The 27,888-nt window shown below is 41.1% G+C and overlaps 1 protein-coding gene across 2 annotated transcripts in view; it reads left to right on the plus strand.

The window, feature by feature from the left end:
• The window catches only part of map3k5 (mitogen-activated protein kinase kinase kinase 5), a 77,904-nt gene that overhangs the window by 15,906 nt on the left and 34,110 nt on the right, over nucleotides 1-27,888 (plus strand). For both annotated transcript variants that reach the window (XM_061707424.1, XM_061707425.1), the window contains exons 2-8: nucleotides 3,157-3,296; nucleotides 6,807-6,830; nucleotides 13,120-13,313; nucleotides 17,281-17,449; nucleotides 20,070-20,176; nucleotides 25,267-25,437; nucleotides 27,455-27,567. In XM_061707424.1, the coding sequence (XP_061563408.1) occupies nucleotides 3,157-3,296; nucleotides 6,807-6,830; nucleotides 13,120-13,313; nucleotides 17,281-17,449; nucleotides 20,070-20,176; nucleotides 25,267-25,437; nucleotides 27,455-27,567 (918 nt within the window). The remainder of the gene's footprint in view (nucleotides 1-3,156; nucleotides 3,297-6,806; nucleotides 6,831-13,119; nucleotides 13,314-17,280; nucleotides 17,450-20,069; nucleotides 20,177-25,266; nucleotides 25,438-27,454; nucleotides 27,568-27,888) is intronic.

Below are 27,888 nucleotides of genomic sequence, written 5' to 3' on the forward strand. Positions count from 1 at the left end.
AAACCAAAACCTCCTTGTACTGAACACAAGATAAGTGTTTTCCTGTGACTGCCTCTCACTAAAACCTGTAATATTTTATTATTTAATTCAACTCAAATAAATGCTCTGAAGATTTCAGCTGCATATCAAGTGTTGATGTCTGTAAAATGCAGAACCGACTCGGACCAGAAAGAAACCTGCTCAAATTGTTCCCTATGTGTGTATTTATTCACCCCGCCCTGAGGGTAAACATTTACTGCGACTCAGGCTTTTTCCAGTGCTAAATGATCCCACCAAGTCATTGCTTCATTGCTGCATTGTTTGTTTTTATGTCTGCTTCCTTTCAATAACCTGATTGCATTAAAATCTCCCCTAGATGTAATATTAATGGGGTTTGCTGCCAGCAGAGGCGTGGCACGGCCTTATCTTTTATTCATCAAACAACCTGTGCTGTCTGGGTGTTCGGATTCAGTCGCACCTTGTCTGCATGGGACCCTTCAGCGAAGAACATAAACAACTTTTTTCTGTATTTGGACAGTATTAATTAGGTTTGTAGGAAGCTGAGGCATTGTGTGCAAACTGTTTTGTTTGAATTACTGAACTAAATTATTTTGCACTGTCCAGTCAGTTTCAGTTTAGACCTTCAACGATGTCCGGATATTAAAAAAGGAAACAGAAAAAAGGACTGTCTGCATGGTTGTGACGGTGTCATCGGCATGTTTACAGATCGGGAGCTGAAACGTAGCTGTCCGAAGTATCTGTGTTATACGTTAAAGTTCAACCTGACTTGCACTCAGTCAGAGAGCAGGCGTCCTGCTGGGAAGATACTGGCTGCTCATTCAAAGAGTGAAATGCACTTGATATTCCACATGACTGCACAGAGCTTAAAATCCCTCACATCCTGTTCTCTGCCCACTGGGCTGTAATGAAAATGAAAGGCTTTTTTTTTTTTCCTTTCAAAGCTTCTGAGAAAGAGGTGGGTGATGATGATGATGAGAAATTCACCATCTGGGCGCCAACAACAAGTACCTGTTTCCTGGTTGAATTTGCATGTCCCAGTGATGACTCCGTGGAGCCGCAGGCCGCCTCATTACTGCTCAGAGCTCCCCACCCAACCTCTGATGGGCTCCTCTCTGAGCTGCGCTGGCCTGTAATCACAAAGCCACTGAATTACACCAACTGCCTGATGTTAAGTGCATTTAGACGGTGATGAGCTGCACGCTTGCTTTGAGAAATTAGCTTTTATGGAGTGGGTTGTATTTGCCTTACTGAATAAGTATAAGTGATCTGCTCATTCAACTCCAATGTAATGGATCATGTTGCTCTAGCAGTTAAATCGGGCTCTGTAGATTTGATGAAAGTTGACAAAATATAGAAAATATCAGAAAAATGTCCTGAAGCACGTTGACTTTATATTTAAATACTTTTTTTTTGTCTTGGATGCATTTTCACACCTGAAATAGTCCAGCATCTAGGAAGAGCGCACAGGAGAAGGGAAGGGGTTTTTAAAAAGATGCTGCAGAAATTGTAGCATTTCATTCATGATATGTGACTTCCTTCTTGTTTGTAATAATGAGGAGTAAATATACTTAACGTATATGCAATATAAGAGCAAGAGCAGATGGAAAAGGACACGCAGATCAGAAAGAAATATGTAGCAGCAGCTTTTATCAGCACACATACTCTCCCAATGATTTCCTGCCGTGTTCACACATCGGCTCGCCTTATTTCCTAGTCTTATTTATAGGAAGCCGAACTGGTGAACTTGCATAAAATCTAAATTAAACGTTGCGCACATTTGCATTCTCAAATGCAAGCCCGCGGGAAAACATAATTCAAACTTCAAGCCTCCAGTCATGTATGAAAACAGCTGGACAAACTATGATCTGTGGCTAAGATGGCAAAACTAATCAATGTTATTGATATTTCGAGGCACAGTAAAAAAAGGTCTTATTTTTAAGCATGTTTTGGACTCCAGTCTAGACAGGAATTGAGCGGCAGACTCCAAAGTGAACCAGCTTTACAATAACCCGTACAATTTGAGTGCTTCTATGGTCCTGCTGTCTCAAAACACAGATTTTCAGTTTCATGTCTTTTTTTAAATGAGCCACCCATCACCTGAGCTTTCAGTGACATTGAGTTGAAATGTCTAATTGCGTTGCTATTGTGCTACATCTTTTGGCAATCCATTAGCGCTAAGGGGGAAAATATCTGCTCTTAAGCTCCATGTAATGTGTTTGTTGACAAAGAGAGATGGATAGTTGGACACGGATGAAAAGGCAGGGTGGAGTTTTATCTCTGTGCCTCCCAGAAGTCCTCTGTCATTACTGGAGCACACAAGCATTCGATGCATGTGCTCTTGCTGTTATCAGTACCCCAGAGGCCCTCAAAGACAACAATCTACGCCCTGTTTCATGGGTGGAACTCAAGAACACCATGGTGCTTATTCTCAAAGATGATGTTCATTCCCTCATTTCATCACCCTGCCTCATAAAGATGAGAAGACTGACATATATATGGTGTTTTTTTTTTCCCCTAACATCCTTCCGGTCAATAAGCTCTTTGTTAAAAGGCCAGTTCATACTACAGTAGCGCACACAGCAGCCTGTTATCCGCATGTAAACAGTGAGCGTTTGGTTCCAGGCTGGGGAGTCTCCTCCCCTTCACCAGAAACAACGGCGGCTCTACCGACACTGAACAATATTTGCTCCTCTTGACCTGTTGATCACGTAGTTTAGCCATCTGCTGAGTGAAACGGCGGGAAGCATGTGACCACTATGTTTTCATTCTGTTTCTATTCACTGTTATCCAAGGATTGGCTCAGTTTGTTTTTCCTAATTGTTTTTTAGTGGGATGGGGAGTGTATGGATAGGGTTGCAGGAGAGTTGTCATTAGTTTTTTAGGCAGCAGAACTTTCATATCGCTGTGTTGTATTTCTTTAACAATGTTATGACAATAAAAGAACTTTGACGAGTCACTTTTGATGTTAATAAGAACCAAATTACCAAAATGTACTGACGTGCAGCTATGACGCCATGCAGTTTTTACATCTTATAAAGAGTTCAGAAAGGGGTTTGTCTTTTGACCCACAGAGAAGATCTGATTTTTAATACAAGCGTGGTAATAAAAGAATTACTCGGCATGCGCTAAACACCGGGATGTGTTTTTCATCGCCAGACATCGCTGTGGTGGAGATGACTGACGCCTTCCGCCAGCCCTCGCTCTTCTACCACCTGGGAGTCAGAGAGAGCTTCAGCATGGCCAACAACATCATCCTGTACTGTGACACTAACTCGGACTCCCTCCAGTCCCTTCAGGTAAGCCGTGATGAACGAGAGACGAGGCCATCCGTCCCTCATTGCTTTTGAACACAATCCATAAAATCACTGCCATTCATGAAGGCAGTGATTAAAGACTATATTTAGGTAGAGGGGAGGTGGGGCATCGGATTGATAGAATGTCATTTGATGGCGGTGACTCTTTAGTGCGTCATTAATGTGATGAAACAAGATGCTTCTGCGAAACATTTTGACAGGAAGTCAGGTATTTGACGAGATGGAAGTGGATGGTGGTTAGATTCTAGATATGATCAGAACAATCTGGAAACTTTGTCAATGATTATTTGTCCTATTGCAAATAATTCAACTGTTTATGTTTTTATAACAACTTTGTGCAAATTTGACTTTAGAACAATGGGATTAGTACCCCCTGTGACCACCTTCTGCAAATTATTTTCTCATTTGGCTTAAAACCAAATTTCGCCCTCGTTTGTGTCCATTCAGTGAGGGAAAGATGGAGCGTGAGATTGACAGATGGATCGGTGCAGCGTCAGCAGTTATTGCGATGTACCGGACCGTCGTGGTGAAGAGGGAGCTTAGTCGAAAGGCGAAGCTCTCGATTTACCGGTCAATCTACGCACCTACCCTCACCTATGGTCATGAACTTTGGGTAGTGACCGAAAGGACAAGATCGCGGATACAAGCGGCCGAGATGAGTTTCCTCCGCCGGGTGGCTGGACGCTCCCTTAGAGATAGGGTGAGGAGTTCGGTCACCCGGGAGGAGCTCGGAGTCGAGCTGCTGCTCCTTCACATTGAGAGGAGTCAGCTGAGGTGGCTTGGGCATCTGTACCGGATCCTCCTGGATCCTCCCTAGGGAGGTGTTCCAGGCATGTCCCTCCTCCCTAGGGAGGTGTTCCAGGCATGTCCCTCCTCCCTAGGGAGGAGTTCCAGGCATGTGCCTCCTCCCTAGGGAGGTGTTCCAGGCATGTCCCTCCTCCCTAGGGAGGTGTTCCAGGCATGTCCCACCGGCAGGAGACCCCGGGGAAGACCCAGGACACGCTGGAGAGACTATGTCTCTCGGCTGGCCTGGGAACGCCTCGGACTCCCCTCGGAAGAGCTGGAGGAAGTGTCTGGGGTGAAGGAAGTCTGGGCATCTCTGTTGAGACTGCCACCGCGACCCGGTGACGGATGAGCGGATAGTAAATGGATGGATGGATGGATGGATAGTGTCCATTCAGCCCGTTTCTAACCAAAAAGCACTTTATTGAAAATTAAAAATGTAATTCTGTTGGGATATGTGCACGGTATAAGAAGATATCAAGAGTGGTGGAAATACACTTGTTGGCCGTTTGATTAGTTAAACCTTGCAGGTACGGTGTTGGATTACATTTTCTTCTTTAATTGTCCTAATTCTTCGTGGCGTAAATTCTGCAGGGTGCTAACAACTTTCCCCTGAGGTCTGGGTCCATGTTGACACAGTGGGATCCCACAATGCCTGCAGCCTTGTCAAGAGATGGACGTGGTCAGCAGCTAGGCTCTGGCATTTAAACAGAGCTAGTTTCATGTTAAATCCAGTTTTCAGCACTTTTGGCGACTTCATGTGGCATGTTAGCCTTAATTTCCTGTTCGATCTTTAAGAACATGGGCACTCTCCTGCTCCTTCCTGCTGCAATATGTTGTGCATTCAGAGGTGGTTTTCTGCAGTCTTTTTATCATTTTGTACGAACCTGACCGTTCTCCTCTGACATCTGGCATCAACAGGACACTTGCACGGAGAACTGCTTGATAAGATATTAAAATCAAGCGGGTGAGCAGACGAGCTTAGTAAAGTAGCATGTCAGCGCAGTAAATGTGAATGTGACATTTCATACAGTAGTTGTATTCATAGAAGAAATGACTAACGATCATGCAAAATGATTTGTAGATCATGGAGTTATCTAATGAAATATACTGAAGAGGCTTATTTACAAAAATGTTCATACTTTGTCATTCTGCAACAACAGTAGGAGTGTTGTGGCCCTGGTATGACTGCTGTAGGCCATTTGTAGCACAGGAACACTGATGCCTTTCTTCTAGAGCAGTGAGAGGACTCTGATGGTGCCTGGGGGCCACAACCACAGACGCTATTCAGCCTACTCATAACTAGTTCAAGATGAACACTAATGAACATTCTCGACTACGTTCAGTCTGCTTGTTGCTTCTCGCGCTGCGGAATATGATGCACGATACAGTCATCCCTGCTCCGATGCAAACTGACACCTGATAGGAGTTTTCCCTGGCGGTGGCCTGTCATGGTGCCCACCCACTTGGCTGGAAGACATAACAGCGCCCCTCTGGCGGCTTCCTTTCATCTTCATCAAGCTGCCAAATGGCTACACATGATCCCTGTAAATAATACACAAGCTATAAAAGGAAGCTTCTTTTTCAGGGATGCGTTTTACTGCCATACTGTACTTTACTGTTTCAGCCAGTTGGCCACTTTACCTAGCGTTCGGGTTTAGGGATTTTTGTGTTTGATTGAAAGAGTTTAAACTCTAACCTGTTAAGATGGCGGCATGTAATGAATGAAAGCTGCAGATTATTGAACAAAGACTTGTTTTTACGAAAAAAGATAAATTGCAACCCAACAAAGTGTTTTAGTTGCACAAACCCAACCAAGAGGCTACTGTAAATCACAAATAAAAGCCACCAGTGGAAGTAGTGATTCTACGTCAGCTGTCAGTTTCATACAGGACTCAGAACTCGGTTTGCTGGATGAAGGAACCTGTTTGTCCATGGCAGCTGTATCTCACTCAGGACTTTGTTTTTACAACACTCCTGCCCCTACGAAGCAGAACACACACTGGTATTTTTCCGATCTACTCTCGCTAACAGAAACCGTGGCCCCGGACCAAAGTAAACGCCATGTTGTAGAAACAGTGTCAGTACGGCGATATCAGATAAACTGGTTTCAAAAACTGATTATACAACAAGCATTTTTTTTTCCATGCTTGATGCCGCACCTTCTTCTGTTTGCACATAAAATGCAGTTAAAAAAAGATCAAAACCTCTTGGTACTGATGCAAGCGCACAACTATTGTCATAAATGAAAACTGTAAAATTAAAACAATATTACAGATTACAAATAATCAAAGCATCACAGGAATCTTCAACTGTGTATAATGCAGGTAACCGGTTCAAAGTGCCTTTAATATTTCCTACTAACATGCAAAATTAAGCTTAGTTGTCATTCAGAATAAATCTTGAGGGATAGCAAACAACAAAACAAACATTGTTTGAATATTTCAAATACACCCATTATTCTCATCTCAATGTCTGGTTTTGTTGTTTCGCTGATAAAATGCCCCCACAATGCACTTTTCAGCCTTTACTCTCCTGCACAGACAATCTCATCTCTATATGATGGTTTCATATATTGAATTTCTATGGTAGTAGTAGTATGTGTCTGTATTTTATTAGTCAGGATCACATGGTGTACCACAAACTTGCTCAAGGCAGAAAATGTTCTTGTTGAGTCTCACAATGTGTTTTTCTGTGCTCTTCTTTCAGGAGATCATTTGCCAGAAGAACACTGTAAGTACTCATAACATAATGTTTTTCCAGCCCCTATGCCTTTCACACATTACTCAACCGTTGCTCACAGATCACACAATAGTGGTGTCAAGATTATTCCTTCTGCACGGTGCAGAACGTCTTCTGCCTTAAGCTCATTTTCTCAGCATTACAAAGGTTTTTTTTCCCTCGTGTTTCCCTCTGTTGTTGAAAAACTTGTTTGAATGCAAAACGTGTCCCTTACAAGATGCCTTTCTCATATGGCAGCTTTTTCAGGACAAATAGACTCTGCAGAGGCTGAATATAGAGGCACAAGCTTTTAGAAAATTTGACTTGCAAAAGCTGCAGCATTCAAATGAGAAGCCGCCTTTAAGTTAAGGAAATCCTGTTCTTAACTGACTCGCTACAATAGTCTCTAATAAAATTCATAAACCACTTTGATCTAACCACTGAAGCATTTCACTGATGGCATTGATTGTGTTAACTAGTTTGAAAGCCAGTTTGAAAAGCTTAACTGGGATTGTAAATGTACCACTATTTTAAGAGCAATATGGCTAAGTGTTGCTTCTGTATTTGAGGCGAATACAGAAATTAATGGGTTCCTAATTTTTTGGGGCATCTAATGAAAGGTTTAAAACACGAAAGAAGTTTTATTTGGGATCAGATGTGTCATTAAAGCAGGAGAGGGCTGAGGTTGTTCAGGACTCAGATGAAACCCAGCCAGCATGTGCATGCGGGGCCTCATCTGGATTAAAGGTGGTCTTTTTGAGTACAGAGTGAGTTCAGTCTTGAAATGGCCCGAGGAGCTTGATGCTTTCATTATGGGCCCCCCAGTAGCAACCTTATGTTGGCCAAATATACAATGAAACTATGTTTGGTCCCAGTTAACCATCTGGGCCCTACCTGCGGTCCATGTAGATCCCACACTCGGCCCACCATGCAACCTGCAGACTAACTGATTTTGCAGTCCACTTAGCTCACGTGAGTGGCTTTTAAGAGTGGACAGTGGAGGCCCTAACACTGCATGAAGCACACACTGACTCGTACCGTCCTGATCGTCACTCACAGTACCAAAGTGCGATATCACACGTTGCACGAGTGCACTCAGTGTGTCCACTTGTCTGTCTTCCTCCTTTACTGCCTTGTGTTAGAGCGCTCACATTCCCCGCACTGATGCGTACATCCCTACACGCCATGCTTCTTTTTTCTTCATTTCCTTCATTTTTTACTTCATTTTTGTCACATTTTGCATTAAAATACATCACAAACACAACAAGCAAAAATACCCTTTATATGGATTTTAAACTTAAAGGGGACCTATTATGAAAAACACGTTTTTTCTTGCTTTAACATATATAAAGTGGTCTCCCCTCAGCCTGCCAACTCAGAGAAGGAGGAAAGCAACCAAATTCTGCAGTGTCTGTACAGCTGCCCGGATGATCCATTCAGTCTGATGTGAATTCTGAAACCATGCCCACAACTATAAAACCGTCTAACTGCATGCGAGCGTCCGACTATCGTCGCACTGCGTGACATCGGAAGGTCTCTGTCCATCTCCCTCCAGCTGCCACTTTATTGAGGTTTTTGTAGTGAAATGAGGAGGAATCATAGAGATAACTTCTCATTTCAACTAACTGGATCAGCCGTTCCTCATCCATGACTGTTTCCTACAGCGCTTTCAACCGGCTTTCAACGTGAGCGACAGGAAGAAAAAAGAAGCAGGGCGTACGACAAATGTTCAGCTCAAAACGGCGTCGCGCTGCGCGGCACTGCGGCCAGTTAGGACAGTCCAATAGAAAATAAAGTAATGGAATTGATTTTGTCGCTGACGCTCGCTCGCATCGCATGCATGACATGGTGTGAATGCTGATTTATGGTTCCGCGTTACACCAACGCAGACCCTACACCGTAGCCTACGGCGTAGGGTCTGCGTCGATTTAACGCAGAATCATAATTCAGGCTTAACTCCGCCGGCCGGAGCTTCCGCCATTTTTTTCGTAGCGGTGTATCGTGTCATTCAGGCAGCCAATCAGCACAGAGCCTCATTATCATAGCCCCGCCCACTCAGAATCCCTCATAGATAATGAGGTTAGAGAATGGGAAGATAAAGACATGGCTCAGAGGCTGAATTTCTAATTTATATAGAAAAAACAATCAAAAGCTTGTTTTTAAGACATTCAAGGCCTGTTTAAAATAGACATTAAATGCCATAATAGGTCCCCTTTAAATAATGCTCAAAACTTGCCATGCTTTAGCATGATCGGCCCTTAAAATCACTCTGCTCGCCTGCAGCATATCCGGAGGTTATTTTTATCGCTGTTTACTGGTAGTAGGAAAGAAATGCATTTTTCTCATTGATAAAACCTGAAAGCATTTTACCCATCAGTATTAGAGCCGTCCGTCCGTCTTTCAGCAGAGACGGGACGTGTTCACGGTTGGATTAATTTGCTGTCGTTATTTTTGTCTCTGAACAATCCTGCTGAATGTGATGTCATTGCTTTTGTCCGCCAGTGTTGGTGCCGTTTTGTAGTTGTGGCGTGGGCTCAGCCATCCCCAAGAACTGGAACAAATTTAACATCAATTTATATATAGTTTATTGTTCTTGATCTGATGGCCCTTTAGAGTGATATAAAATACTAATGGTAAAATTCATGTTAGTTTAATTTGAGGATAAACTGCATTCTGTGTCTCGTTTTCAGGGGAGTGCGTCTACGTTCCTACAATCTTGATACCCTAACCCTTCTATGAATAGCAGCCTGAGCATCTGAGCACATGGTGTGGACCAATCAGCATCAAGGGATGGAAAAATGTGGGAACACAGTGAATTATCATAAGGAACTAGCTGGAAAAAGGCTTGACACCTTGTAGTCAGCAAACGACAATCTAAGTTTCATTGTATTTGGGCTGTACAATATACCAGTATGATGGACGGACATGCGCGTATCTTCTTGTGTTATTAGATGAGAGGATAGAAGGTAGAAGGACGAACTTGCTAGTTATTAATGAGCAGTAAATGTGAAAGTGCCACATCATCACAAGTTTAGAGTCATTACGGCTTTCGGTTTGCTTTTCGTTTCCTCTGTAATTAAAATACTTTTTTTTTTCAACCTGAAACATTGTTCCCTTTGTTCTCTGCTTGGTCTCTTTCTGTATTTCTACCAGTAAGCTGGTGCTTTTACAGTGTAACTTGGAAAATGACTTCTGTTACATTCTGTTGGAGCGAAACCAAACCAGTGACGCTGCTGTGTAGACGGAGAACCCACACTCTGAGCAAAGCTTCATAAACTAGCCACAGATTCAGGGGATAACTGATTTAGTTAAGCAAACGGGCACTTAGTCTTAACGTAACGCTACCTTTTTGTGTGGAGGCAAAATATATTAATTGTTGTCATTGCTATTAAAATACTACAGTTACAGATGTACTTCATTAATAAATGAACTGGCATCTTTTATTAAAGTTCCGGTCATTTAACCTCTAATTGTGTGGATGCAGTATGTATGTAATTTCCCACAAGTTTGGTTTTCTGTGCTCGCTGAGCATCAGTCCATCCATTCATCCATTCTCCTACACGTACTTTATTCCTGTTGAGACGAAGAACCCTTTGACAAGCAGGTTAAAATCATACTAACATGCATGGTTCTTTGACCGTGGAAAGCAGATGGAATACCTGGAGAAAAACCCACAGAGGCGAGGGAGAGCATGCAAACCCTAAAGGACCCGAGATTGGAGGTGATGGTGCTGAGTAACGTACTGCCCATTACCAAAACAGTCATAAGCCGGTTTCTAGTGTCTTTCTGTGTGACGGTGGGAAATGCAGACGGACAGATGGATCACAGGCGAGGACTCCATCAAACCTGATGACTCACTCACCAAATAACTGACTCATGCAAAGCCACATTCACCAGATTTACTGAGATGTTCCACATATGTTTCAGCTCAGTAGCATATTACCTGTGAAAGCATCAGATTACCTGCCACTGCTCTTAAATATGCAAGAGCTCGTGATAACAAACCTGCCATGTGATCCCCATGACGGCATGAATCACACACACACAGGAGCTAAATATAGTGGCAATATTTTGCAACGTGTTATAGCTACGAGAAACCAAGGTCAGGTGTTTATTTTTGAAAGAGGTGCATTGAAACTACAGGCGCTGCTGATGTCAGAAACCACTGTTGCACAGTAGGAAGTAGTTATTTGCGGATGTCTTTCAGTGCTTCTGCAGACCACCATCATTCAACTTCCCTTTTTCTGTCGGGAGTGAAAGCGGCAGGAGTTCGTCTTTTTTTTTTTTTAAATGATTTCAAAAAGCCAGAAACACAATGGGTTATTAAAGTTAAGATGTAGCATGGGTGCAGCGCAACCACAGCCAGATGTTTATGTTTTGTTTCGCAATGCCTTTTGGACTAGGACGTCTTGAAAAATCATCCTTCTTGTAATATTTATAGTTGATAATCATGAGAAAAAAACGCTGTCTTTTATATACAGGGATGAATATTGAATGACGGGTAGATTAGATGAGCTTCAGCTGTGGCAAAAGCTGAAACTGGCATGAGGTTTTAATCAAAATTGCTCTGAATACCACAGCTGGAGTAGGAAATGACAGGATCGAGCTTTGCACGGGGCTGCAAGAGCAAATGTGTCTGAGTGCAGTGCTGTGTCTGTTTGTGGTTGTAAGAAAGCAGCTTGTTATGGGGCTGTTACCGCTGATGCAAATCTCCCCTCCTGGGTGATGCTTCACATGAACTTCACATGAACATTATTGTCTACGCTGATAGAAACATAGGGGAAGCAGCTCAGACTTCCTCCAGGCTCTTTGCTTCCTCTTCATTCAGTCAAATGTTTTACTGTGCATTGCCCGTTTCTGTTCTCCTCAAATATGTATTTTCTTCCATAATGTAATTAACCTGGTGCAATCGCAAGAACACGAAACGTGTTTTTATTTTCTTAATCTCTAAATTGCCCTCAGTTGCTGTCACTATTTATACATAGCACAGGTCTGCCCTTTATTTGATTTAAAAGTGTCATATTATGAAAAGGAAAGTTGCTATGCTAAAATACGTATGAAGTCACCACTAAATAAAAATAAAACAACCCAGTCACTTTGGCGTGGACAGAGGGAAAAGTTTGCTGCATGAGTTTTTTGACATCAGAGAGACCCAGATCCGCGTAAACGTATCTAAACGCCCCAACATTATTCTCTCACCATTTTAGGGGTACAGGACGTGCAGCTTGATGTGGGGTTGATACCACCGGGGGGGGGGATGTGAAGTCAAGGGGTTGACTCCGCTCACTGACACTGCCATCAGCACAGCTATATGAACATAGTTCAGAAGTTAAATTTAAACTTCCGAAGAAATTGACTTTATGTAGAGATTGTTTTAATGTTGGAACTAATCTTTGAGTATCCTTGTAACTCTTTGTGTTACAAGTAGGCCTGTGTTGAAAAGATCGATTCTCCGATTTTAAATCGATTCTCATATTAATTCCTAAAAATTACAACTTGCATTACAACTTTTGGTACTTTTTTGTTTATGCCCAAAAAAGGAATATTTTGTTGGACACGAGAATAACTGCTGCCATGTTTTTGCCTTTAAATATGTTTAAAGGTATGAAAACATTAAAGTTTTCAGTTATAATTGCATAAATTGTCTATATTTCTTTGCTTTATATACTGTCTTGGGGTTACATTTGCATAAATGTTAAAAACCAAATTCTCATAAATGGGGAAAAAATAAAAGCGATTTCTTTCGTCCTCTGTTTCCTCCCTGGATCTGTTTGATAATTCTGACCCACACGATGTTTCTGAAAGCAGTTCTATCAGCATTCTGGGAGCTGATTGGTCCTTACAGCATCATTAGCTGCAATACTTGCTGTTGAATCTCAATATAATACTAGTATTAATATGTTGCATAACTACAGTCATATAATTCATGCAACAGCTGAAAAAACAGTTTTATTAACACTAACCCAAATCGATATTGGATTGAATCGGATCGTGATAATCGATTCTGAATCTTAAGAATCGGAATCTAATCGATTCTTGATATTTGAATCGATCCCCAGCCCTAGTTACAAGGATACCCCCGCCCCCCAAGGCCCCAAACCTTTTGAACAAAAGTAAAGAGAGACACACTTGAAAGGGTTCTTAAGTATTCTGCTTTGATTAATTGACTCAAATTTCCAGCACATTTTGGACATTCCTAACCATCCACTCACCTTTCTCTGAATACCTCCGATACCTGTCAACACAAAGCTCACAGTTTCAATACTGATGTCCAAAACTGCAACTCTTTTTCTGTCCCCAGACTTGCACAGCGAATTACACCTTCATCCCGTACATGGTCACCCCCCACAACAAGGTGTACAGCTGCGAGAGCAGTCTGATGAAGGGCCTGACGGAGCTGATGCAGCCCAGCTTTGAGATGCTGCTCGGGCCCATCTGCATGCTGCTGCTGGACCGCTTCATCCAGCTGCTCAGAGTGTCCCAGGCCAACTCCCAGTGAGTAGACCATGTGTGCCCATGCAAAGGCTCCTCTTGTGCACATCACATTTTATGCATCTCTCATCAACTGTAATTAAGATATGAATCTTTATTTCGGCTTGTACACACTTTATTACAAAACAAGATGAAAAGGTAAAAAAAAAAAAAATTTCCTTTGCCGAAAAGGTGTAGTCTGAAGCCGTAGCTTATAGTGCCGACCCTTTTTTTCTTATGATCAGCTTAAATATGAGACATCAGCTTTACTCCGTTGAAACAAACAATACATAAAAAAGACAAAAATAATTAAGACAAAATGTTAAATTGACGTTTCACATTCTAGAATGTTTTTGATAGTATACTTTTATATTTATAGTGTATTATATTTATTTACAGTATTTTCTTTAAACATTTCCTTAAACTTGTAGATAGAACTACACATTTTTAGGTTGTTGTCACAACTATTCCAAATTTCTCTTGCCTTAATTGATGTACATCTCTTTTTAATATTAGTTCTTGCTGTCGTCATCTCAAACATGAGTTTCCCCCTCAGGTCATAGCAGGTTTCTTTTATTTGGAACTAGGGCTGGGCGATTTTGAACTAAAATAAAATCCCGATTTTCTTTCTCTGAAAACCCGATTTTCGATTTCGATTTTTTTGGTAAAACTACAAAAGACAATGGAATAAATTGTTTCAAATATTTTATCTTTATTTTTAAAGAAAAATAGCAAACAAATTTCCCTATTGGGAATGAAGTGCAATTGAAAGATACTGTAAAGTGACAACATTTACAATTTTCTTGACCAAACAAAGATGACTAGACGAGCTCTGTCTGTAATGCAGCCAGCTGCAATAAAGGAAAATCGAATTTCCGATTTTCCTTTTTTTAACACAGTCTTGATTAATAAATCCGATTTAGATTTAAAATCGATTAATCACACAGCCCTATTTGGAATAGGTCCTGAATGCAGTTTGGTAGCAGTTTCTGCTGGGCTTTAAAGGCAAATAAAACAGTTTTCTGCTCTACTACATCATGTAATTTTAAAGTATTATATTTAATAAAGAGATTATTTGTTGGTTTATAATAGTCAGATCTATTAATTATCCTTAACGCTCTTTTCTGTAACAGGAAAATAGGGGTTGTATTTGTTTTATAGGTGTTACCCCAAACCTCCACACAGTAAGTCATGTATGGAACTATGAGTGAGTTATACATCAAAAACTGCTCTTTGACAGAAAGAATTAGGATACAAACTATCATTCCAAGCATCCTATTGATGCCCCACCGTTACATCTAGTGCATAGCAGTTACAAGCACAGAAGCTGAACATGCAAACATCCTGTTTTGGAGTGTTTTATAAAGGAAGAGAGAATTTATGGTCTGGATGACTTTGCGCTGTCGCCACAGAGACAACTTGGCTGGGCAAAGTAGCGCCTGTATTTGTTTGTTTGTCAGAACAAAACTCCTAAACAAAGATGGCAAAGTGGCAAACCGCACTAAACACCAGAAGGACGGATGAGAATTATTCGGCATTCCAAGGAAGCTAAATCCTTTTTGAGAAGAGAAGCAAATTGGATTGGAGTCGCAATAATTACAAAGGCAGCAAAGGTTCTCTGCAGTGTATTTAATTAAGTTTTGTTTTTTTTAAAGAAAAACATTGGAATTGTATTAAAGCTAGAGGTTTCAGTACTAACTATGCCATCTTCAAAGTCTTAACAACTGGCAAAAAAAAAGGTTTATAAATATATGCGACTTAAATGAAAACCTGAAAACGATGAACTGAATGACGGAAAGGCAAAATAGCGTTGCCATGGTAACTGTACTGCCTACCTCTCTGCACAGACAGAGGAGATGAGCTGCAGGCTCCTTGGCACAAAGCTACGATAACTCAGGTGCCAGACGGCAAATAAATGAAGCAGCAGTGGACATTTCTTACTTTCCTCCTGACTGGTGTGGAAACCTGTCTGGTCTCTGCTGCTTCTGTTTGTGTCTGTGGGCACAGAAATTATGTGGCATGAGAAAAGTAATGAGAGTATTTTTCAGCTAAAAGTAACATCATTGAAAATGTTTCACAACTGTTGCAAAGACCTGCTTCCCTCAACAATTTCAAGACATTATTTGAACGTTGTCATTTAGGTCAAGTTTAAAAGTCATTTTGAACGTTAGTAACAGTTCAAGCAAGGATAAGACTTGCAAAAACTGTAAATTGAAACTAATGCACAGAGCTGAGTAACGGTCTTTGTTATGTTCACACCACAGGACTGTATTGATGAGATTGACCTTAGGGCACATTCCACCCTCAGTCAAAGCTTCAACCCCCCCAAGAGATTTCACTGTTCACTTTCCAAACACTGTTCACACTTCTATCAAGTTTACCACTGCTCACATGAATGTCTTTAAAGATCCTATATTTGGCACCTGTTATGTGATACATTGAATGCTTGCAGTGCCTGAAAAAGGACTGGATTTATTCTTGTCTGGCCAACATTTTTACCTCCAAATGCAATGTGGCCGCCGCACAAATCCCCCGCATCCCTCTTTCAAACTAAATTTAGACCTATCATCAAAACCTTCAAATTTGTGCATCATTATATGTTTTAGAGTCGGAGACATTCCCATCGAGTATCACAAAGTTTCAATGTAAGAAATAATAATAACCGTCCTGGTTGGTGCTCACCAGCACGATCATGAAATTGATTTGTTTCAGTAAAGAGAGTAAAGACGGTATAGAAATGTTTTGAGAAAGACGAAGCTGAATGACATCTTTTTAAAGCATTTCCTACCAAATGCCCAGCGAGTTCCTCTTGAAGCAGTCTAGCATCTATGATGCACGTTAGAGAGCCGTGCTGAACGTGTGGCGTGTTTAAAATGTTTCCGTGCATACCAGTGTTCAAAGAAAGCAGCGTTCCACAGGTTGCTGGAATTGCTTAAATCTCAGATGAGGGAGAAATGTGTCTGGTGAGACTTCTTGGCAAGAGAAAAAATGAGCTTGCAGGTGAGCTGAAGCAGCTCTGGGACATTTCCTCAGAACAACAAGCCTCTGCATTATTATCCCACTCTTACCTGCCGTGATCATTTCTGAGCTTTCATTCCTCACCTTTGACTTGCGTGGAAGCTGCACGCTGGCGGTGCCTCAGTCATTAGGGTAATGTCCAAAGCTTTCCTGCCAACAAGTCATGCAGGAGCCAGCCGCCTGCTAGTTGTAGCTAATCTCCAGGAATAGTGACTCAGGTTTACTGGCAGCAAGGATAAAACGTGCTCTTTCATGACAGCTGTGTCTCCTGGAAACAAACATGTTTTCCTCGATTGCTGCATCTCTGACTGTGTGAATGACAGTATTTGTAATACTTAATGAAAGTAAATCAACAAGTATACATTTAATATCTTCTTTTAAGCCAGTGAGAAAACAGATGATGATGTTTGTGACTAATGAGGTCAGTATTGATGGGCTTGTTTAAAGATTTGCAGACAGATGGCCCAAATAAGTTTCATAAACTACTTAAAAGTGATTTTACTTTTTTTTTTCTTACCACCAAAATATTCAAAATCTTAAATGATCTTAGAATATCTTTGAAAAGGGACTTGGTTGGTAAAAAATACCTTCTTGAAAATGACCCCATCACCACCAGCCAACGACCCAACCTTCTAATGTTGAAACATAATTAGAGACAAAGAAATTATTTTACAAGCTTTGAAGTCGACGTTTTAATGGGATCGTAGCTTTTATTTCAGGGAATTATAAAACCAGTTTGATGTTTATCATCTTAAATTTGTTCCTCAAGGTGATCTTTGGCCCATGAAACATATTTAGTCACTTTTTAGTTGTTTAGATCGTAATCTTGTGGGAAAATTAACATTATTGCACAAAATAACGCCTTAATCGCGATGCAATAAATCAGTGATAGATTTTATATTAACTGCTGGTATTGTAAATGCTCAAGCAGATCATCTTTCACGTGTATAACTGCGTAATTCTCTTCCTTCAGCCAATATTTCCGTGAGACGATTCTGAACGAGATCCGTAAAGCTCGGGAGCTTTACACCGGCACAGAGCTGGCCGCCGAGCTGAGCCGGATACAGCAGCGGCTGGACAACGTGGAGTGCCTTTCAGTTGACGTGGTGATCAACCTGCTGCTGACGTACAGGGACATCCAGGTACGGCTGAGAGCAGACTCTGAACATCATCAAACACCTTTCAGAACTGCTGTTCCTCCACAGTGATGGCTTCATCGGGCATGTAAGAACTTTTTAGCCTCCGTGTTGGTGGCTGAGACGTCAGGGTAATCAGTGGTGAGGAAACGGGAAACCATACAACTTGTCCACACAACTTCATAATACTGTTCTCTACTCATTTAATCAGCAAGTTAGTCATTATATTGAAAAGAAGACAGATAAATCTACTGTACAGGAACAAGGAGTAAAGCCGGGCATACACTTTGCGATTATCGGCTCGTTTTGAGCCGATTTTCCAGTCCGATTTTTGCGACTATTTTTTGGATCGGGACGGATGTTGACCCAATCGTTGCTCGTGCCTCGTGCAGTATACGTGGGGTAACGACGAGAGATTAACACCTCACGACGAGCTACCGATCACGAATCGTGAGGTCGCAAGAAAATCAAGCGTGTTTGAAATCCTGGTCGCTCCTCGTGAAGGAATCGCACAGTTGAAGCAGCTACGACCCAATTAGACTCATCCTTTCGCAGAGAGCATGCACAATCTCTGAGGTCACGTCAAAAACTATTATTTGTAGTTTAAGTGTTGCAAATTCACATTACAAATCATGTTTTAATAGCAGAAAAAAAGACTGCATTTCCCACGTACGGTGCGCGTCGCCGCGTACCCTACGCCGTAGGCTCTGCGTTGTGTTGGTGTAACGCGGAACCATAAATCATCATCAGGGCAAAGCAGTCACAATCTGCCTCTGCAAACACGAGTCCTGGCCCAGGCACAGCCCCCCTGTTATTTATAACGCCTTATAAATGTTGCTATTTAACAGTGTGCGCTCTGCACTGTTCTGAACACAAAGAAGTGTTCATTTTGCGGTATGCGTTCTTTGTTGTGTCTAAAAATGATGCGCAGTGCCCACTCAATCAGAAACGGTACAGATATTTTGGGATTTTTTTTATATATATATAAAAAAATAAAATGATAAAAAAATAAAGGATCCCATAACCTTTGATTGGGTTGGCAGGACACACGTTTAGGTGTGTGGGCACAGCCCACCCCTGCCCCAGAACCGGCCTCGAGTTCCAGTAACAGAGGTCCGACGGGAGGATTATGATCGTATAGTGTGAGCAGACGGGTCGCATCCGAGCATCGGGTTGTACAGTGTGAGACCATAAATCGTGGGCTCTGAACTTTTGAACTCCGCGATGTAGTCGTGCAGTGTGAGATGGGGCTGAATCAAACGATGTAAAATATCGCACAGTGTATGCCCAGCTTAAGGGCTACGGCAGGCCCTAGAGGGCAAGATGCTTTCATTTGTGAGTGGGATTCAAAAATGTAGAAATTAAGAAGTGCGATATGATTGTGAATATGTAGACATTTAAATCACTTTGAGGAGTGAAAAACTAGAAACGCCTTGTATAAATGGAGTCCTTTTACTTTTTATGCTTGCAAACTCGTGTGGCTTTTGGCGCGACATTCACCGTTTGAATTAAAATGTAAATTGCAGCGCAGCGTTGCCAGACACCCAAAACCAAATCATCGTACGGAGAGCCCGTACAGAGGGCTAAGGAGGCTAAAATAGGCCAAAGTGAGGACAAAATACATCAAATGTGACTCAATTTACCAGATCAGTTACAATAAAATCTGCTGAATCTGTTTCCAAATCAGACTAATCGTCAATAGTCTTCGTGAGGGGCTTTGGGACTTTTTGAGGGGCATTGGGAAATTATTGATCGTACATGGTATAGAGGTTGACATAATCGTAGAAATATGATTATTATCTAGCAACACTGTTCAGGTGAATCATGAATCAAAGAGCATCTTTGCAATAACATGTCTTTAGTGGACTACATCACGCACACTTGAGTCTTTGCTTCTGGCATCGCCCCGTTCCCTTACGTGGTTCATGATGGGTAACATTACCTCAATGGCAATTACTTGAAGCAATATTTTTTTAAAGTTAGTATCCATGTTTTCTAACTTGGGTGAGTTGCTAAGTAAGAAGTTGCTAGTTTAGTAAACTGTTTCCAGTGTTGCGTTCCACCAAAGATGTGTTATTGTGAAGATGGTCATTGTGAATTAAATTTTGATTGAAACGTCGTATATGGCCTAAAAGGCACGACTTTTCAACTGATTGTTGAAGTTCGAGACAGACAGCTGCCTCAGTGTCAGTCTCTTAATCCTTTTACAAGTTCTGTTTTCTCAGAAAGAAGCATTATGGAGTCAAATCTTGTGGTCCCCCTTCTTAAATATGGCGCTCTCTCCCGTATTGTGTCTCTGCGTTGTGACGCACGTACCGTCCAGATACTGTCAATTACTAAAGGCCGTGCACATCTTTGTGACTCCTTCATTAGTATGACAAGCTTGGAGGAGGGACTAAATTATTCAACAAACTGGGGCTTTAGTGACTAAGCTGCCAAGAGTAAAAACACAATGAAGAGGCCACTCTGCTTATTGAGGCGATTTTTCTGACTGATGAGTTTCTGACACAGTGAATAAGGTCAGAGCATTTGTTTCTGAGATGCTTCAGCCCCCCGGCACCTACACCGACGATGACCGGCGTCAGTGCTGCAGGAGCTCATCAGTGTCTCTTTATCTCCCACTCAGGATTTTGAGTCCATCGTGAAGCTGGTCGAGACCCTGGAGAAGCTTCCGACCTTTGACCCCATGGCTCATCCACACGTGAAGTTCCACTATGCCTTCGCTCTGAACCGGTAAGCTGGAGAGCAGAGATGCAGCCAGAGTCCACCAGCCTACCTGTCCGCTGTCTTGTGTGTATTCTTGTTTTTTACCAATTAAGTGAGTTCCTGTGTGCTGTTGCGCTCACATGAGCAAAGAGACTTTGATTGAGTTCAAATGAATTCTCTTCAGTAGCAAGAACATGTAGAACATTATGTTAAACAAGCCAAAAAATAGTTATTTGAGTGAATGCTGTGAAGCAAATCATAACCTTAATTGAAAACGCTACTGAAAAGAAATGAATGGTCTTTAATTGCCGATCATACAAAAGCATTAATCTGCTGCCACATTTTGTATTATTATCAAGCAGTTTCAAGCCGACAGGCAAAAGCGTTTCAGTTCAGGTAGAAACAGATGTACAGCACAGGAGGGTTTTGCTGACTTTTTCTTTCACCAGCTGCTTTTCTCGTAAACTTCCTGCGGTTTTCACGGTGCAACTGCCGCAGTCAGCAGTAAAACATGCTGCTCCTAAACCTGGCAACGAGTGGAAAATGTTTTCGCCAAATCACCCGTGTTTTCACTGTTGCAGTCTGGCTCTGCGAGCTGCTGGCACAGCGCTTGCAGGTTTTGTGAATCAAATTCAACGTCAGGACGTGAGCGGAGGCAGAGCTTTAGGTGGTCTTTCGCTTTCGTCTGCCTCAGCAAAGCAGGGCGAGCTGCTGCACCGACCGCTGTTAACACACTGCAGAGGTGTGGTTGTTTTTGTCGAGGATGAAAAAATAATTTGGTTATGAAAAAATAGTTCAATCTCTTTAAAAAAAAAACATCTAGATAAACTCACAATACTAGAATTAAATCATCCATAGCGGTTCATATTAGATTTTCTTTCATATCAAAAAATGTGTTTTACACCTTAAATTGTTTTCTCTATTTGTTCTGTCTAATCACAAAGCAAAAACATCTCTTTCAAGTGTTTTGTCTGAGATTTCCTGTTTAAAGCATTCATAACCTTCACTTGATCGTTCTTCAGTGTGATCGACAAACTTGATAGACTTCACCTCAGGCTTTTTCTTATATTCTTTTATTCCTGGCAGAAATTGTTCTTGACGAAAGAAGATAAAAGACTGATGTGCACACAGTCATGCTTCAGGTCTGAGATGTGCTACTTGTTTGATGTCCAGACAGTTTTCAGACTTCTGAGTTTTCATTGTGGCGTGCTCGAGGTCGTCATTGGCTCGTGTGTGTATGTGTGTGTGTGTGTGTGTGTGTGTGTATATACGTAGATGTGTGTGAGAGTGAATGTGTCCTCCACCAGTCCTCTTTGACGGACTGATCAAACATGCTTTATTAACAGATGAAACACTGATTCTGCCAGAGAAGACTAAAACCACTGATGTGAAACATGAAAGGACAGGACGGAGAAAGAGACTAGACAGTGATGGGTGCGGGTTGTGCGGTTGTGAGGTGGATTATTACAGAAAGGGCTGACATGAGACAGACACATGTATAATCGAAGTACATATAACATATAAAAAGAAAAAGACAAGGACAGAAGCTCTTTCTTCTTAATAACTGAATTAGTGTGTATGTATGCATGTGTACATGCATGCATGAACATGTGTGTGTGCACGAATGTCTGTGTCTAGGGTGGAGATATATGATGGATGCACACTGATAGACATAAATGATCCGAAACATTACACATTAAAGTTGTGACGCTTATTAGGTGTGTAGGTACAGATGGAAGTACACATACTTGAAGAGTACGTTTACATACATGCATACAAGTACGTACTCATTAGTGCCAATAGTATATGATAGCAAATGTATACAAATACTTCTACCCAGTAATAACAATAATACCAATAAATAAATAGGGACATCCATACACATATGCATGTGAACATGTATACACATGTTTATCTTATCCAATTGGTTTCAAAGAATTTGTAGTTACCTCTAAAACCCCAGCTGTCCCCACTTCCCAGCAAACAAATGTATATTTTCATGATTGATTTTATCAACTATACTAATCTATACAACGATGTATGTGCGTAAATCTATTTTATGTGGTTTATATCCAACATGTAATCTGTCTTTCACTCCGTCCTGACTGCTGTCCCTGCCCTTGTAGCGGAGAAATATCTCTATATTATAATATATATCTATATCATTATTAATATTATATTTATTGATATTGTTGTTGTTATTGTTAGTCATAGTAGTTATTATTATTATTATTCCTGTTTTTGTTATCAGTGTCATTATTATATGTATTATTTTTCCCTTCCTTCCTTCCTTCCTTCCTTCCTTCCTTCCTTCCTTCCTTCCTTCCTTCCTTCCTTCCTTCCTTCCTTCCTTCCTTCCTTCCTTCCTTCCTTCCTTCCTTCCTTCCTTCCTTCCTTCCTTCCTTCCTTCCTTCCGCTGGGTTTCCTCTTTCCACCTCACATTGGAAATGGTTTGACATTTGTGTCATCAGATGAAAGGATTCTGCTTCTCATTCAGGAGTCAAGGCTCTCATGTTCTCTAGATATTGTACCCCTCTCTACATTTGTACCTTGATATAATCCTTATCTGTCCTACCTACACTTCTCTTAGCTGCATGACTTGGCTTGGTTTACACTTGGTTTGATCGCGTCCCGACTGGAAGACCTTCTGCAGACAACACTCACCCTGTCCCAGCTCCGTGCAGTGAACTAAAGATATGAAGGTCAAAATGCAGAAAAAGCAAGACTCGACTGCAAGCTTTTCATGAAAAAGAGTCTGAACACTAATGTAAATTCAGAATCTCCATCTTTTGTTTTTACTATCACTGCATCTAAGATAACAGTAATAACTTCTACAGACACACCCAGATGAAGAACTTTTACTTGACATTTAACCCGTGAAGATTTGTCGGATGAACTAAAAAAGCACAATAAATTGACCTTATTTGAAGTGTGAAATGAAATTAATTCTTTCCTTGAAGTGACTTTGTATAACTCATTACCCTGGCTATTTCACCGGAGTAATAAATTTGGATTCAGCAGAATTCAGCCCTGAGATTTACGAGTTCTAAGCTCAATAAGAGCTTAATCAGCCGATCTGAAGTAGTTGACCTGCTTCCAGAGGAATCTGAAGTGGCCTGGGCCTCAGGCATGTGGCTGTGCAGCTCTGAGCCGGAGCTGCTGCCGAGGTGTCGCTGATCAGAGCCAGGGAACAATGTCCTCTATGCAAATACACTTCAGCTCTTTGGAGAGAAGAAAGTGGAAGTAGAGTGTGCGTGAGTAAACAGCAGACCCTACTGCCTTGCTCTCCATCCCCCTGGACCGTCTCCATGGCGATAACCGTCAGCTCCTTTGTTGTAGTTAACCCTCGTACCCTGGAGAGCAGCCACGATCGGCTCATCACGATTTTTCTCTGCATTCAATTTCTGCATCAAGCCATCCAGAGTAAATAAATCAGTTATATTTAATCTGATCTGTTGTCAGGTAACATGAAACAAAACCCGGCCACCTGTTGTTGTGTGCACCTTTCATCTCTATGTTGAAAAAGTGTAATTTCTTTGACAGTGTTGTGTTTTTAAAATAGCTTGAGATGTTTGTGTAAAGGAATGTTATGTGAGCAGTTATGTGAGTTTAATACCGTTAATTTGGACTTGTGCTAGTTCACCTAACAAACTGTCTGGATCAGATCGTTGACTTAAACAAGAAATAGTGGTGGTTATGATGATATAAATCAATTTATTTTATTTCTCCCCCTATCATCTCTTGGCTCTGAATGAATAAGAAATAAATATATCGCCTCTTTGGAACAGACCTTTAGATAGATGAAATAACCAGCAGCGGTGGAGGCTGCGGTTCATTACATAATATTGAAGCCCTCAGCCTCTCTTTGTAATCTTTCAATTAGTTACTCATCTTAGAGGCTGTATTTATTTCCTCACAGGTAATTGTAACAGACCCAGCTTCACAGTGAACAAGCATGGTGATGCTTTCTGTGGTACACGTTGAGCTCTTTTCTGCACTCCAAATTTTGTAAAGCCACTTCCACACATCCACATGCGCACTTCACATGAACGTACTGCAAAGTGAAATCTGAATTGAAGGCCTGTGACTAGAAATTGATTTTCAGGGGTGATGAGATTAAAGGAGATAAAAGACGATGCCTAATAATACACTTCCCATAATGCTTTTCACTGCCACCAAAGAATCCCCCTCATAAGTTTTTACCGTCTGAATATTAACGCAGACCCATCAAAATAGCATCATGTCCTTTTTAAGATGAATAGCACTTTAAATATTTCAAATATCCACAACAATTCTGCAAACTTTAATGAGCTTGTTAACTATTGCCTTGTTGCTCCTGGCGAATTTTCTACTGAGACGAGGATTGCAGAGGTGTCAAGTAACGAAGTACAAATACTTCGTTACCTTACTTAAGTAGAAATTTTGGTTATCTATACTTCACTGGAGTAATTATTTTACAGACGACTTTTTACTTTTACTCCTTACATTTTCACGCAATTATCTGTACTTTTTACTCCTTACATTTTAAAAACAGCCTTGTTACTCTATTTCATTTGGGCCTTTAAAAAAAACTATCCAGTTAAATTGCTCCATCCGGATAGAGTGAATTTGGTTGTGGTTGTTTCAGATGTTCTTGTCCAGTTTTGTTCTTACATCCGTTCCCTCAGATTCCTGCAACTAAACTTGGATGTACATTCCAATAAAGGTTAGGATAAATGATAACATGCCTCTGAAGTTTGACTTTTTGCTCCATTACAATACTTATAGGCAACTAGTCATCATATCTCCTGCTCTCTGAAACACATGTTAATGCTCAATAGTACACATATATGGTTCTTTAATATATTTGCATTATACTAAGATGCATTCATTTTCAATGGCTTTTGTCCTTAATGGCTTTTTTCCCCCTTACATTACTTTTACTTTTATACTTTAAGTAGTTTTGAAACCAGTACTTTTATACTTGAGTAAAAAACTTGAGTTGATACTTCAACTTCTACAGGAGTATTTTTAAACTCTAGTATCTATACTTCTACCTGAGTAATGAATGTGAATACTGAAGACGCCTGGAGGATTGTGAGTTAAAGTCCTTTTGTTGGACTTGTGTGCACATGCAGGAGGAACCTGCCTGGTGACCGACAGAAAGCCCTGGACATAATGCTGCCCCTGGTGGAGGGGGAGAAGCAGGTGGCGTCGGACATCTACTGCCTGGTGGGACGCATCTACAAGGACGTGTTCCTGGAGACACACTTCAGTGACACGCAGAGCCGAGACAGCAGCACACACTGGTGAGAAACAAAGGCAGGATGAACATTTCTGTTCGGCTGGCCCTTCTCCAAACACCGACTCACTGATGAATATTGTTATAAGAAATGTTTCGTAGGAGGAGGGGCGTAACGGATGGAGTGAGTCACTGGACTGTGGCACCAAAGCTCTAAGAAACTACCATGGAACATGGTAACATTCATGCAGCATTTCAGAATAGCTGTAATTATGAAAGCAAAACAGTTGGTTGATAATGACAATAACAATTGTCCATCAAGACAATTGTCAGGGGACAAATTTGCAAATGACAGCTCTGAGCAAAGAAATATAACATTTATCACATCTTAAAGAAAATATGCAAAAGTAAAGTGCAAATGTGATCTATTGCTGTCATCAAAGATCAACTGGAAATGTGATCATCACACCATATGATCTGAAGATGTAAAGGTTTGAGGTGCAAAACGATTAAGACTGTTGTCAGTTCAATCTATATGAGCCTTGCAGGATGCCGGTGCTAACAGGAAGTGGTAATCTGGTAAAGTTTATGTATTTTGGTTCTTGGTAATGAAAGTATGGAGAATTAAAATGTATAACTTTATTAATGTGTTCCTTTTGGGGCTCATTGTTTGATTCTGGATTATTGAGAGTCTCTGCTCATGTTATATGTTGAGTTTCTCGACGCCACACTGTGTGTCTACACGACTTGACCTGCCTCGGTGTGTTTTTGTCTTTTTTGGTTTCTTTTCTGTGGCCCGAACAGAATCGTGACACTTTACCAGCTCGTGCTCCCAGGAGACTTCAGACGCTGTTGCAACTGTGGCATCACGCTTCTGCTCGAGTCACAGAGAAAGACGTGTGACATGTAAAGACATCCAGTCCAGACTCCCGGTATAGAGTGCACTTGAAGCGGATTAGAGAGGAGGACATGTGAATCAAAACGTGCTCAAGCTCAGCACTTCATCCAGGACCTTGATATAAAAAAAGAGGAAAAAGATCCTGATGTACTTGTCTTGCTTTAAAGAATAATGATGAAAACACACCCGCTGCTGAGAAACGCTGGGCTGTGGTGGTGTGGATGGGTGCAAAGAGCTACAAAAAGGTGTCATTGTAAATTATTTTAAAGTGTGAAAGGACAATTTCCATGCAAATAAACCAAAAAACATTTGGATCAGTGCTGGGAAAATCAGTTGATAGTTTTTCTGCTTTTACTGCATTGTTAAACATATTTATAAAAACTAGGAGCCAATGATGTTTGCTCATCAAATTGTTCAAATGCATTTGTTTTCCTTGTTTTTTTTTAAATAAATGCCGTCAGCAAACGTTTGAAAATATTTGCCACATCTGCAGACGGCATGTTTTGTTTAATGCATTTAATTTCAAATGTATTGAATAATTGTTTAAATTAACTTGAAACTTGTGCATTATTTGTTAAAATAAAACAAATCTACATTGTGAGCTGGCCTACCAATGTCCAGGGCTCAAAGACACAGTAATTATTTATAACTAACATACAAACGCATAAATACACAATTATTTCTATTTACATTTGTCTATAAGCATTAATTAAACTTGACTTTGAAGTGTGCCATCTCTTTTTGAGTGTTGTCAAGTGAGTGCGTGAAACCTAGCCGTGGCTAATAGACGCCTCGGGGAAGTTTACCTAATAAACATCAGGCTGCTGTTTGTCTTCATATGGAAATTAGATTAAAGATCTCATATTTGTTGGCTCAATATGCTTTGAATCATCAAGCTTCCATATGGCACATTCCTTGGCACACGCCTTGAATAACATTCACACCTCTGGGAGAACAGATTGGTGATTAAATAAATGAAATTTCTGGTTATTTGGGTGTCTCACAGTTGCTGTTTGGTGTTTTGTGGCCCCAGCTCAATTTGGCTGTAATTGTTTCTTCCGTCTCGGAGCGTCTCATAAAGCAACCCGTGAAGCTAGCCGCTCCCTCAAAGATGCTTGGGATTTGCTGCAACGTACTTCTCGGGGAAAAAGTGCTAATTGAACTCTTGGTGTTCTTTTCCTTTCAGGTTTAAAAAGGGTTTTGAGTCAGAACCAACATTACACTCCGGGATCAACTACGCTGTTTTACTTCTGGCAGCCGGACACCAATTTGACACGTCCTTCGAGCTGCGCAAAGTGGGTGAGTGGACAAAACACTCCATATTTGTCTGTGACCTAAGTCTACTGCCTTGATCCGATTGTTGTTACAATCAATGTTTTACTTTGATGCTGGTAACTACCGAGCGACTGGCTTAAGATTTCCCTCCTGGCTAGAGTTCCCGTCAGAACCACGGAGCATTTGAGGAGCCTTCAGCTCCTTCAGCTCATTGTCTGGGGTTTATCGGTTTATTGGCCTGTGTTTCCAAACAAGTTCAACATTCCGAAAAATGCATTTTTCTTCTTGTTCAATGGCCCCAACAACTGACATGGTAGTAAGTATCAACTTGCGAGATTTAGATTT

The sequence above is a fragment of the Cololabis saira genome, chromosome 18 (assembly GCF_033807715.1).
Source record: "Cololabis saira isolate AMF1-May2022 chromosome 18, fColSai1.1, whole genome shotgun sequence".
Taxonomy (NCBI): Eukaryota; Metazoa; Chordata; class Actinopteri; order Beloniformes; family Belonidae; genus Cololabis; species Cololabis saira.